Raw genomic sequence first — 13,735 nt, forward strand, 5'->3', positions numbered from 1 at the left:
GTCATCTCAGCCATAGTTGCAAGAAGAATGATGAGAAAAGGCTGTGAAGCCTACCTAGCACATGTGGTGGATACTAGGCAGGCTAAGCCAAACCTGAATGATATACCCACAGTAAGAGACTTCCCAGAGGTATTTCCTGAAGAATTGCCCGGTTTGCCACCAGAAAGGGAAGTTGAATTTGCTATTGAGACACTGCCGGGAACAGCACCCATTTCCATCGCTCCTTATAGGATGGCACCCATCGAATTGAGGGAGTTGAAAACTTCGGTTGCAAGAGTTGCTTGATAAGGGGTTCATACGCGATGTGTCACCATGGGGAGCTCGGTCTTGTTTGTGAAAAAGAAGGATGGGACTTTGAGGCTATGCATCGATTACCGGCAGTTGAATAAAGTGACTGTGAAGAACAAATATCCGTTGCCTAGAATTGATGATCTGTTTGATCAGTTGAAGGGAGCAGGAGTATTTTCTAAGATTGATCTCAGATCAGGGTATCATCAGCTGAGGGTGAAGGATGTAGATGTGCCCAAGACTGCATTCAGGACCGTGACGGGCATTATGAGTTTCGTGATGCCCTTTGGCCTAACAAATGCACCAGCATTTATGGACCTTATGAACCGTATCTTCCATCCATACCTAGATCGGTTCGTAGTGGTCTTTATTGATGATATTTTGGTGTATTCCAAGACCAGGGAAGAACATGATGAGCATTTGAGGATTGTTCTACAAACCCTGAGAGAAAATAAGTTGTATGCTAAGTTGTCCAAGTGTGACTTTTGGCTGAATGAGATTGCATTCCTTGGACACATAGTGTCAGCTGATGGGATTAGGGTGGATCCCAAGAAAATAGAAGCAGTGATGGAATGGAAGCCTCCCAGGAATACAACTGAGGTCAGAAGCTTCTTGGGGCTAGCTGGGTATTACAGGAGATTTGTGAAGGGATTTTCCTTAATAGCTGCTCCAATGACCAAGTTATTACACAAGAATGTCAAATTTGACTGGAATAACAAGTGTCAGACCAGTTTTGAGAAGTTGAAGGCTATATTGACAGAGAGGCACGGTGTTAACACAGTAGGTGTCGGGAAAGGACCGTGGTCTGATGATGCCTCACATAATGGGTTAGGGTGTGTATTGATGCAAGAGGGGAAGGTGGTCGCTTATGCTTCCGCATACCTAAGGCCACATGAGCAGAACTACCCTACCCATGATCTAGAGCTTGCAATTATCTTCGCCTTGAAGATATAGAGGCACTACTTGTATGGTGAAAAGTGCTACATTTACGGACCACAAAAGCACGAAATATTTGCCAACCTGAAGGAGCTCAACCTTAGAGCAGGCGATGGATTGAGTTCCTGAAGGATTATGACTGTGTAATTAACTACCATCCTGGGAAGGCAAATGTAGTTGCTGATGCTTTGAGCAGAAAGTCCATCACAGCTTTGAGATCATTGAATGCCCGTTTATCTTTGGTTCGAGATGGAGTTATTTTGGCTAAGTTGCAAGTGAGGCCAAACCTGCTACAGCAGATTTTAGATGGGCAAAAGGCAGATGAAAAGTCAATGGCTATTATGAGCAAGATCTCAGAGGGAAAAGCAACTGATTATGTGGTGAAAGCAGATGGGTGCCTGTACTACAAAGGAAGACTTTGTGTACCAGATGATGGGGAATTGAAGACCAGTATTCTAAAAGAGGCACACACCAGTGTATATGCTATGCACCCAGGAAGTACAAAGATGTATCATGATCTGAAGCTTGATTTGTGGCACAGTATGAAGAGGGACATAGCTGACTATGTGACTAAATGCTTGTGATGTCAAACAGTCAAGGCTGATCATCAAGTTCCATCAGGTTTGCTACTCCTATACGCATACCTGATTGGAAATGGGATCGGGTCACCATTGATTTTGTAAGTGGTCTACCTCTCACCGGAAGAAACATGATGCAAAGATGGGTAATAGTGGATAGATTGACCAAGTCAAGACACTTTCTCGCGATTAGACCGACTACTCCGGAGAAGTTAGCAGAATTGTATATCAGTGAGATAATTAGACTGCATGGAATTCCACTTTCCATCATATCTGATCGAGACCCAAGGTTTACATCGAGATTTTGGAAGAAGTTGCATGAATCCTTGGGTACACAACTCCATTTCAGCACAGCTTTCCATCCTCAGACGGATGGGCAATCAGAAAGAGTAATCCAGGTAAACAATTGAAACCAATGAAATTGATACAAATATTGAATTAAAATGATAACAATAACGTGAAATATATGTCAGGTCCTTGAGGATATGCTGAGGAGTTGTGTCATTGAGTTTGAGGGAAGTTGGGATAGATACCTCCCACTGGCAGAATTTGCATACAACAATAGCTACCAAGCTAGCATCCAAATGGCCCCATATGAAGCACTGTATGGGAGGAAATGTAGAACTCTAGTGTGCTGGACTGAATTGGGCGAAGATAAGCTGGTAGGCCCAGACCTGGTGAAACAGACTGAGGAGAAAGTGAAACTAATCAAAGCTAATCTGAAGGTTGCCTCAGACAGACAGAAATCCTATGCCGACTTAAAGAGAAAAGAAATAGAATACACAGTTAGCGACAAAGTGTTCCTCAAGGTGTCACCGTGGAAGAAGGTATTGAGGTTCGGAAGAAAAGGTAAGTTAAGCCCTAGGTTCATTGGCCCATATGAAGTCATTGAACGTGTGGGTCCAGTGGCCTATAGGCTAGCTTTACCACCAGAGCTGGACAAGATCCACAATGTGTTCCACGTATCCATGCTCAGAAGATACCGCTCAGATCCTTCACATGTCATCTCCAGAGAAGAAATTGAAATACAACCGGCTTTGACATATGAAGAAGAACCTCTATGGATCTTGGCTCGGGAAGTGAAAGAGTTGAGGAACAAACAGATTCCACTGGTGAAAGTGCTTTGGAGGCACCACAACACCGAGGAGGCAACTTGGGAAAGTGAAGAGACGATGAAGCAACAGTTCCCTCAACTGTTTGCATCGGGTAAATTTCGAGGACGAAATTTAAATTAGAGGGGAAGAGTTATAACACCCTCCCGGTAACAACTCCGTACATTCTACTGTTCCGGTGACCGGTGTCGGTCCGGACAGCTAGAACGTTCGGAAAAATATTTAAATTAAAGCCAGGAACCAAAATTAACTCAAATATTAATAAGAAAAATTTAGTAAAAATTTTAGAAATAAAATACAACCAAGATAAACGAGCGGGTGCCCTAGCGAGGGGTAAACCAGAGGGAAGTTGCGGTTCTCCCAACGAAGAGCCCTAGACCCGAGGGAAAAATTGTAAAATAATTTTTGGGACTCCAGAGAAGGGTTACTGAGGTTCCCATGGCATTAGAATGCCAAGAAAATACCTAGAAAAATTTTTCAATCGGTACAGACAATTTTGACCCGTTAAGCCAAACGGAGGGCATTTTGGTCATTTTGCCTTCAGAGGTGATTTTTGGCCGACTTGTCCAGTTGAGTAAATAATTAATATGACATAAAATATGAATAAACATTACTAGAAATTAAATTGGAAATGAGTAGTGAAGAAAAGAAAAGAAAATGAAGAAAAATGCTTAATTATGACGTAAGGTGATATCATTAAAAAGCCACCACCAATCACCTTTAAACTACCATTTAAATAACCAATAAAATAGACTAAATGAAGACCAAAATAAACAAAAATGCAGCTGCCTTCTTCTTCCTCCCAAACCAGCCGAAATCCAAGCTACCCAAACTTCCATTGATTTTGCAACTCAAGCTTTATTTCTCCCTTTGTTTCACCACAAAACCCTAACCTCTCTTCATTAAAATTTTACCCCACACCTTAAACAACCTTTTGGCAGCCTAGAAAGTGAAGGAAAGTGAAGTTTTGAGTTGGGAAAAATCTGCTCTATTCAAGGTTAGTGCTATACTTTCACTCTCACTCCTTTAATCATTGTTAGAGCATCATTTTAAGACAAGAAATTGTAAGAATTTGAAGTAAATCATATATGTTAGGGTATCTTCAATTTTCGGCAGCCCTAAGGAAGAATGAGTTTGATTGTTTTAATGAACTTAGAGTGGCTAGAAATGATGTTTAAGTTATGAATATGCATGGATGTTGAACTAGTATGCTAATTAAGGTTTATGTGTAATTTGAATTGGACATTAGGGTTTTGAGAAGTGAAAGATTGACTTGGCTTAGAGAATATTTTAATGGTCAATTAGTGACTATTTTAGGTAAGTTGAGCACAATTTGGACTGAAAAATAGGATTGCAAAGTGAAGATGTAGGCTGCCTTAGGACAGCAGCAGAGGGACTGAAAATTCAGTCCACTTGGACTGCCATAACTTGGGCTGTGTTGGTCCAATTGGTGTTTGGCCAATTGGACATGAAACTAGGCTTATAATGGCACAATTTTACTGAAGAAACCATGCCCAAAAGACCAAAGCAAGAGGACCAAAACTTGGCCCCAATCCGGATACCCTGCAACTGATTTTGCAGAATGACCAAATGAACAGTAACTGTTCATTTGGCCATAACTCACTGTAGATTTGGTCAATTGACCTGAAATTTTTACAGCAACAATTTAAGACATAGACAAACAACTTTCATGAAGGAACCTACCCCAAATTATGGCCAGAACCCATCCAACCAAGTGACTCTAGTTACTGTTTATGTTACTGTAGATATGGTCAATTCTGCAGATTGGCAATCCGGCCAGCTGTGGTTTTTGAGCCATATCTAGAGCTACAAAACTCCAAATGGAGTGATTCAAAAAATGAAATTCAACTAGACAAAATAAGGAACAACTTTCATGTTTGTCATTTTCTCAAATTTCCACTGTAACAGTTCCTAATGGAACAGTAAAGTTATGGTACAAAATCTGAAAAATCTGGTCCTTTGGTTTAATGCTTAGAAATGGTATTAACGCTCAATGCCAACAAGTTTTAAATACAAAATGTGGTATGTTGGGAGTGCCAAAGTCAATGTACATATTTTCTATCCAAAAGTCAATATTTTTGTTGACCAATGAGGTGAATAGTAACACCAAAACATGAAATTCACAAATTGAAGAATTTAAAAGTTTCAAATGCCCTAGTATACCTAACAAGATTGGTTTGGATAGTTTGGCATGCCAATAGGGTTCAGTTAGCAGTATTGCACATGGCAATATGCCATTCTGTGATTTTATGGCTTTAGCCATTCTGACCTTGTATTGAGATTTGGCATTGTCCCTGATGTATTTACTGACATTGTTAGCTCATTACACCGGAGATGCATATGTGACCAGATGGTGTGACGGCCCGAGGTACTAGATACCCAGTGCGGTTTACCGTTATCGATCCGATCGTCTAGTGTAGGTTACTTGGGGCAACCAAATGAATAAAAGTGGACAAAGTAAATGATATACAAATACCAAACAAATAAAACGTACACATTCACTACACATTTAATTTCTTGCTATTTTCTTTTATTATATTATTGCACCACTAAGTATTATTGCTTAGCGCGTTGCTTTTGCCACGCGTAGGTACTGGAGATACAGATCGTGAGCCCAGTAGACCACAGACTAGGTGAGTCCATCCTGCAGCTCTGTACAGTGTCCGTGTCACCTCAACTTCTGCAGTGCATTGGTAGGACACTAGGTGTCATTTTGACATTTTGTAACTAAATTTTGATTTTCTCATATGAAATTAAACTTGTGTAATGTATATTGATGTTTATGTAAATTATGAAAATTGTATTTGTGAATGGAAAAGCAAATGTTTATTTGTGATTTATATGTGATCATCACATGTGATGGATGATTGAGAATTGGAATTGGAATGTTGAGATCTTGATATTGAGTTTTGTGATGATATTGGAGTTGAGAATGAATGAATTTGTTTATTGGAAGTGTTTTTCACGAGTTCAAGAAGCTTTCTCCATTTTTAGCGGATCACTGGATTTCTTTTAAAATTTACGGAACCTCAAATAAATTATGATTTCAATAAATGACTTAAATGAGTTATAGTTTACAAGTTATATTCAAAATTATGATGAAAATTAGTTAGGGTATATTAGAGTTTGCCGGTACACCGTGTGGCATTACTTACTCGGGTATACTGTACACGGGTACGGGGTGTCACAAAGACTATATTGTTGGGTTTGAAACTTGTTGGATGGAACCAAGTGTGGTTTAATTAATCAAGCTGATTTATTTTAATTAAAAACTCACTGTTGGCCTAACTCAACAAATATATTGAACAGTTGAAAAATAAAGTATTGGAAAAGAAATAAATATTGGTCAACTAATTAAGATGGTTGGCATGCTAAGAGTACAATCCAGTGATCATAACACAAGAAGATGTCACAGCATTCATAAGAAAACATTTGTTCAACAAAGTGAGAAAGAATACTATGGAAAAATTTACATAAGGTATAATAAAATTATCATATAATGAAGGGTAAATATCACACAGTTACTCAATTTATGAGTATTTTCATAAAAATTATTAAATTTTAATTTAATTTCGTAAAAATTATTATAATTAAAAATTAAAAGCCTTCAATTTAATTTACTGACTTATCAACTATTTTACAAATAAAATTATCTAATTGGTGTTTGTTTATTTTATTTATAAAATAGTAAGTAAATTAACTTAAAAATTTTTAATTATTTCTAGTCACAATAAATTCCAGTAACTTTTATGAAAATATAATCACGTGTGATAACTTGTTATTTCCAATAATAGCAAACTTTTAGATAGATCATTTATTAAAAAAAATCAAACTTTATTTTCTTATCTCATGACCATTTTCTTGTCCATTCCTTTCACATCTCTCTCAAATTTTCTCCAAGAATCAAACACAGTGCAAGACAGACAGCAAGCAAGCAAATAAAAAAAACTGCAGGCTAACACTGAAATTTCTTCTCAACTTCATGCCGAACCTTCAATGGCTAATTTGCCAAAATAATTAACCATAAAAGAATATAAGAAGGATACATCAGAGGATACAAACAAGGAAATGGAAGAAAAGAAAAAAAAGAATCACAAATAGCAATTACAATCATTTAATACTCTCATCTGCAAAATAATCTTGTTCTCAGACAGAAGCCTCAATCCTTGGTTCAAATGAGAAGGCAGACATGAACTCCACAGCTTCACCATTCATAAAGCACTTAGGTAATTCGACCCAATCATTGGTCCTCAAATCACACAAAATATAGCTGAAGAACTCAGCAGAGTTTAAGCAGATAAATATCTGGTCACCAGCACCAACACAGTTTATGTCCACCTTCTTCCCGTAAAACTCGTGCGACATTGCTGGAGGCATTGCTGCAATCTGGTGCCAGGATCGAAATTCCTCATCAAACCTCCAGACCCTAAGGCTTGCACTTCCAAAAAATTCTGAGAGCAAAACAACTAGCATTTCCCCTCTACACTCCACCACATCAATGGAGTATTCATAAAAGACAGGCAATAGCCTGGGGTACTCAAAGAAGCACTTGTGCGTCAGATTGCAAGCCACAATCGTACCAGATGAGCTAAGGAAATAGGCAATTTCCTCTCCATCTTTAACAGTCATAATTGATGAATATTGCTTAGATGGGCTTCTTTGCATGTCTGTTGCCACAACATTTCCAGCCTTGCTAAGGAAGTACACAGCATTGTTATCATTTGAGTCAAATTCCTGAGAATCATCGACCTTTCTTTTTAATAACATCTCCTCTTCCCAACAACTGGTACTTGAATTATAGATTTTACATGACAGTTTTGTTAGTTCACCAGAGATCAAAACAAGTTTGTAAGACTGCTGATTTTTTAAACATGTACTCATGGCGATGGCATGGAGAGAGTGATTTTCTGTGGCTGGATGAGCAGGAGGGAGTTGGTGGCAGGAACCTGTCACAGGATTGCATAAAATTAAGTCACCTGATTCATTGCGGAAGCAGACTAAGCCACCAGAAGCTGCCACAGGCATCAAGTCAGAGTTTGAGCTTTGCTGGAGGAAAGGTGGATGATTGAGTTTATTCCAGCTTCTTTCAGCAGAGTCAAAGATGGTCCACTTGTTAAGGTGGGGATTAACCATAAAAAACCATGGATCTCGTGAAGGAATCTCAGAGCAGGCAAGCTTGAAACTTGCAGAATCTGCTAGTGATTTCCATCTCTTGCACACTGACCTAAGGCGAAAGAATGTGGAGGTTGGCAACCAGGAGAGAACCCTTTCAAGAAGGTCTTGATTGAGTTCATCCATGCAGAAGCTAAGCATGCCCTCATCTTTTTCTTGCAACTTTCTTTTCCGACTTGGCACTGAAGCCCAGGAATCATGGTGCTCCATGGATAAAAACCTGAAAATATCAACTGTAAGGATAAAAAGAACCAATAAAGTTATTAGTGAATGCAGTACCAGAACTTCGACAGAAGAATATAATGCACGATCATGAAGGAAAGCTAAAGTGGCTATCCTATCCATTTAGAATTCATACCACTAAAGTAAAAAAAGTATAGTGAATTCCCTGGAAATCCTCGTTATCTATGGCAAAAAAACCCAAGGATGGTCCTAGAACATTAACAACAAATTGAATAAACAAGGCTTACAAATTTTCTTTCTTTTCTAAATTTTCACTCATCAAGAAAACTCTAGACCTGGTTGCTCTCCTAGATAAACATACATCAGAAGAGAGAATTTCTTCAAAGATTGGAATAAAAGCAGCCAATTTGAGAATAAATTACTAGAAGCTGCAGCCTAAAAAGTGAAAAAGAAAAGAAAAGGCGAGAGGAAAGAACCAAAAGAGGATCAAGCAATGAACCCTTTTTGTTTATGGAGAGAAAGTACGAGGAAATTGCATCAACAACAAAAAGGGAAAAGGAAGAGGGGAAAAGGGAACAGATAACATCATTAGTAAATGAGGGCATTTTTTCACTCTAGAGTCTAGATTCTTATTCTTGTAACAGATTCTGTTCTAACAAGTAGAAAACAAGCATCACGCAGCTAAATCATGTAATTTGGCAGAAAAACAAGACACAACACCAATAGCAGCAGAAAGAAGATTGCCAAACAAGCAGACTGATATGAATACGCCCAAAAGCCCCATAGGCAAATCATCAAAGAAAAAGAAAAACCCAAAATTACAATTGAGATGGAGACAATAAAAACAGCAGTAGGCACCCACATTGAAAAAGAAGAAGACAAAAGAAAAGATCAATGGAGAGAAGAAAGAAGAAAACTAGAAAACTAGAAAACGTACCTGGTGAGACGTGAATGGAGGAGTAGAGATAATCAAGACAGAGTGATACTGATACTGAAACAGAAACAGAAAGAAGCAGCAAGCTTAGTAGTGTTGTGGCAGGTGGGTGTTCTCTATTTGGAATTTAAAGAGAGAGTGACAATGACAAATCCAACAAAAAGAGCAAAAAGAGAACAGGGCTAAGCAGAGGAAGGGGAGCAGGAAGCTTCCTGGGTTAGAGCTAGCTCCCCCTCTAGTTTTGGCGTTGACACAAAAGAGAGATGGAAGAGTGAACTAAAACTAACCAAGTACACAAGACCAGTTGACTCAATTCTCAATCCCTCCAACCAAAAGAAAATCTAAAGCACTTAAAATTCAAACATTGGATTCGGTTAGATGAGATCCAAACAAAGTCTTAACTAGGCAAAGTGAAGCATATTAGCAAGGGTTGCACATGCGGGCATACACTTTAACCATAAAAGAAAGCGAAAACACGCGTAAGACATAACCCACTGATAGAGTAAAAGAAAAGCAAAGCAAGGAAAGATAGCTATGTCATATTTCCATGTCAAAGGGGTTCGGGCTCTCACACAGTGCTGGGTGCTGACCTTTCCAAAGCAAAGGATAGAAAAAAGCAATTCGCCTTCCCTGCTTCTCTCTGTTTCTTTTCCCTCCTCGTTGGGGAATCTCTTCCTCTCTGTTTGTGCCTTTGGGTTTAGCGTCTGCAAGTCAATGGCTAGAATTGATTCCTTAGCCAAACATTTCAAACAATAAATTATTTTTAAAATTCACTCAATTCTCTAAAGACAAAAAAGCCGTTAATCACGACTCTTTTCTCCTGTTTCCTTGCAGAGATCTCGATGTGCTCGCCATCTTCCGCTTTTCCCGCTCCCTCCCCAATTGGGCTTTTCTGAAACAGATTCAACTGGGCCTACCGAGCCGGGCCGGGCCATTGATTTTCTCTACAGGTGCTGCTCGAGAGTGGGCAAAAGCCGAAAAGCGGAAGCAAAATGGCCGAAACAAAGTCATCAACAAAATGGCGGAATCGGTGATAAGTGTAGCGTCTCAGTCTTCGCTTCTTCTTCTAGAGCCTTCCAAGTTTGGATTTCCAAATTACGCCAATCCATCGAAGTTCCTGCGCCTGCAGCAATCTTCGACCGAGAATGGAAACTACCGATTCGTTGTTTCTTCTGGTAAGCATTTGAAGCCGCTTGTCGCTGCTAGGGTTGTCTCTTCGGGTCTCGAATCGTCTACGCTTGTCAACGATAGGGTTGAATTGTTAACCGAAGGCATCGAGGTTGAACCGGATTCCGGAGGCGGCGGTGACGGTTATGGTGATATAGGAGGTCGCGGCGGTGGGGGTGGTGGTGGAGGCGGTGATAATAGCGGAGGACAAGGAGGTGCTGGTAGTGGTGGTGATCAGAGTAACGAAGGTGAAGGGGATTCATTGGACGGTAGCAGCGGTGAGAAGAAGAAGATGGCATTGTCTATGTCTCAGAAGCTGACTCTTGGTTATGCTGCCCTTGTTGGAAGTAATCTCTCTTACCATTTCTTATAGAGATCTTTAAAATTTGATTTTAATTTTCCAAAAAAGCAGTTTCTGTCTCAATCCCAAACAGCCTTTTAATTAAAAATCTGACCTTTGAAACGAAAATATTTAATCTTTCCTGTTGATTCTTTCGAATTTCAATGTTCAATTGATAAGATGAAGTGTAAGATATGATGGTATGTTACTATAAGTTGGTGTTAGCAGTTGAAGTATGTGGCTTTAGGCGTTTCTCTAATACCTTCAACAAGCTTGAAAATGCTAAACAGGTGTTCGATTAATGACCCAAGTGAAAGTGAAGGTTAATTTTAATTTCTAAACTTAGGTCAATGTCTCTGTTTGGTTGACGCAGCTTTTGTTTGCTACTCAGTTTTTATGATATGGGTTCGTCAACACCTTCAAAAAGTCTACAAATTGACATTTTAAACTCTTCTTACATCAGCATGGCATCAATAAGTTGGTGGTTGTTTTGGCTGAAAATTGATTAAGAACAAACAAAAATTACTCTTTGTAGCATAGTTGTAGACTATTGTTTTCATTTTCTAAAGTTTCTCATTTATTTGTTATTGATGCAACACAATTGTATTAGTAGCTATAGTTCTCCCAATTATGTAGATCTCTTCTGATTGTGGTTTAATTTTATAGTGGGTGGTCTTATGGGCTATTTGAAGAGTGGTAGCCAGAAATCACTTTTGGCTGGAGGACTGTCTGCTTCAATACTGTTTTATGTTCACACACAGCTTCCTACAAATCCTGTTTATGCCTCGTCTGTAGGGCTTGGTAAGAGACACTATGTTCATAAAATTTTTCTTATTACTACTGCAAGTTCCTATATTTTGTTTGCTAGAAATGTTGCCTATGAATGTGCATTGACTGGCTGCAGAATTTTGTTTATTCTCCATGATTTTCTCTTTTTTAAACTTTGTGCTTTTCTTTTCATTAAGATTTTCCCTGTTGTACTTTCTATTTTGTCATCTGGACTTTTCTAGAGGTTTGTTCATTGTTCACCTATAATCTCTCGGTAATGAGATGAATGTATTCTTACACATTTAATTATGATTGATGAAAGCCCTCATGATGGATTTCTTTATTGAAAATTTTTTTATTAGGTTTTCATTTTAACTTGTGATGTTTTGGTTGTTGAATACTAATTCGTAGAGAGTTAAATGTGATTACACTTAGCGCCACAAATCTTGGTGTAAGTGCACGAACATTGCTGCTTTCTCACCTCACCCTCAACACATTAACTGCTTTAATATCTTCGAATTTCCAGGTGTGTCTACTATACTCTTGGGGGTGATGGGCTCTCGTTTCTTGAGGTCAAAGAAGATATTTCCTGCAGGTGTTGTGTCTCTTGTGTCGATTGTAATGACTGGTGGCTACATTCATGGAGTTCTGCGCAGTATGCACTGAAATATGCTTAATGTAACAGTGAGACATATGGTTAATAAATAGGCTTCAGTTGGCCGTCTTATATGGTAGTTGGTTTCAGTGTCTTTTTGTTTTCTTCCTGTAATGGCACGTAAAATTTGTGTATTATTATGGAGCTTCATGGTTGGAACTTTGTATGGATGGATCATGCAACTACTTTTCTTCACTTACCTTAGGTAGTAGGGCTGGCAATCGGTCTGAACTAAACTGTAAAAACCGAACAATTGAAATGATATAAAATAGAAACTGAACCAAAATGATAGAAGAATCGAATCAAACTGAAATTATAGAAGACTTGAATTAAACTGAATTGAATATATTTGATTCAGTTTGTTGGTTTCATGGAATGTTTCCGTTTTCCCTCGTCTCTTACACGATCCCAACGCCTAACCAATGTAGAACAAAATCAACCCCATCTCCTGTGGTCATTCAATCATCCGTACTCAACATATCAAACGATTCCACCCAAGATCATAATAAGTTTACATAATTTCTGATTTTTAGTAAGTTAAAGAAAACTATTCCACGAATAAACAGAGCAACAACAGAAAAAAGAATCGGAACAAATAGATCAATGGTACGAACAGAATAATATTTTTGCTGTTACCCAGTGCCCATCCACCGCAAACTTGAAGAGTGAAATTGAGGAAATCAGTACATGCAACACCAGCAGAGGGAATCGAGGGAGATGAGGGGTATTGACCGTCGAAGCACAGTGAAGCCATCAAAGAGCGCGACTCAGACTAAATGCCAATTGCCATTGCTCCTCCGCCCTTAAGTGGATCAGCTGTTCCGATTAGCAGATCTCATTCAACTCTCGTCAACCTTCATCTAATCATCTCCCTCTCTCAGTTGTTGTTCATGGAATCATGGTGAAACGAGAGAAGAGTGAAAGTCCAAAGGTCAGAAGGGAGAAATAGGGATGACAAGAGAAAGTGCCCTTCTGCTTTAAGTGTGTTTTTACACCCTAACTAAAAAGACAGTGGATAACATTGAGAAAATCTGTTCGGTTCAGTTAGTTTAGTTTTTTTACTGAATTAATCGAGGCAAACCGAAACTAGCCATTACTTGATATTGTAGGCTTTAGAACTTGGAAAGTCAATTTGCAAGAGGGGAACCATGTTATTGTCACCCAAGCTACCATTTTCCTTGGAAATTTGCTCTTCCTCTGGAATAAGGCATGTTTGGTTCATCGGTCAGCTTGTGGTGATCATTGGTTAGCTATTAAACCTGATCATAGGTAAATTCTGAGAGGATTTTGTTAAATTTGGAGCAAATATTTGATTAAGTTAACTAGTCAAGTTATTAATGTAACTCAATCACTTATATTCATCCTTTCTTTTATATTCATTTTCAATGTAAGATATATATTCCCAACAGATTTGGATTGAGCCAGGACAAGCCTGGACTTAAAAGGCTCTATTCATGTCTAGTTCAGTTGATCCAAAATAAATAAATAAATAAATATTATAAATTTTAAAAATATTTTTAATTTAAAAAATTATTAAATATATAATATATTTATATTATAAATATGTATTAATTATGTATA

At 38.4% G+C, this 13,735-nt stretch overlaps 2 protein-coding genes across 2 annotated transcripts; one reads left to right on the forward strand and one right to left on the reverse strand.

The window, feature by feature from the left end:
- Nucleotides 1-6,918: 6,918 nt before the first annotated feature.
- LOC110672949 (F-box only protein 13) lies at nt 6,919-9,218 on the reverse strand. The gene is given in 3 exon segments (XM_058145883.1): nt 6,919-8,340; nt 8,790-8,825; nt 8,828-9,218. Coding segments are annotated over 3 exon segments (1,347 nt in total). The 5' UTR covers nt 8,880-9,218; the 3' UTR covers nt 6,919-7,081.
- Nucleotides 9,219-9,891: 673 nt separating this feature from the next.
- Nucleotides 9,892-12,320, forward strand: LOC110672998 (protein FATTY ACID EXPORT 2, chloroplastic). Its single transcript, XM_021835960.2, has 3 exons — nt 9,892-10,738; nt 11,398-11,532; nt 12,026-12,320. The coding sequence occupies exons 1-3, from the start codon at nt 10,243-10,245 to the stop codon at nt 12,163-12,165; spliced, it is 771 nt and encodes a 256-aa protein (XP_021691652.2). The 5' UTR covers nt 9,892-10,242; the 3' UTR covers nt 12,166-12,320.
- Nucleotides 12,321-13,735: the final 1,415 nt, after the last annotated feature.

Source organism: Hevea brasiliensis, chromosome 4 (assembly GCF_030052815.1).
Source record: "Hevea brasiliensis isolate MT/VB/25A 57/8 chromosome 4, ASM3005281v1, whole genome shotgun sequence".
NCBI classification, from domain to species: Eukaryota; Viridiplantae; Streptophyta; class Magnoliopsida; order Malpighiales; family Euphorbiaceae; genus Hevea; species Hevea brasiliensis.

Bases quoted from the DNA above. Each gene is read 5' to 3' on its own strand.
- LOC110672998 (XM_021835960.2), top strand. From the start codon at position 10,243: ATGGCGGAATCGGTGATAAGTGTAGCGTCTCAGTCTTCGCTTCTTCTT. The intron at 10,739-11,397 runs GTAATCTCTCTT...TTAATTTTATAG, and splicing joins TTATGCTGCCCTTGTTGGAA to TGGGTGGTCTTATGGGCTAT. The intron at 11,533-12,025 runs GTAAGAGACACT...TCGAATTTCCAG, and splicing joins TGCCTCGTCTGTAGGGCTTG to GTGTGTCTACTATACTCTTG.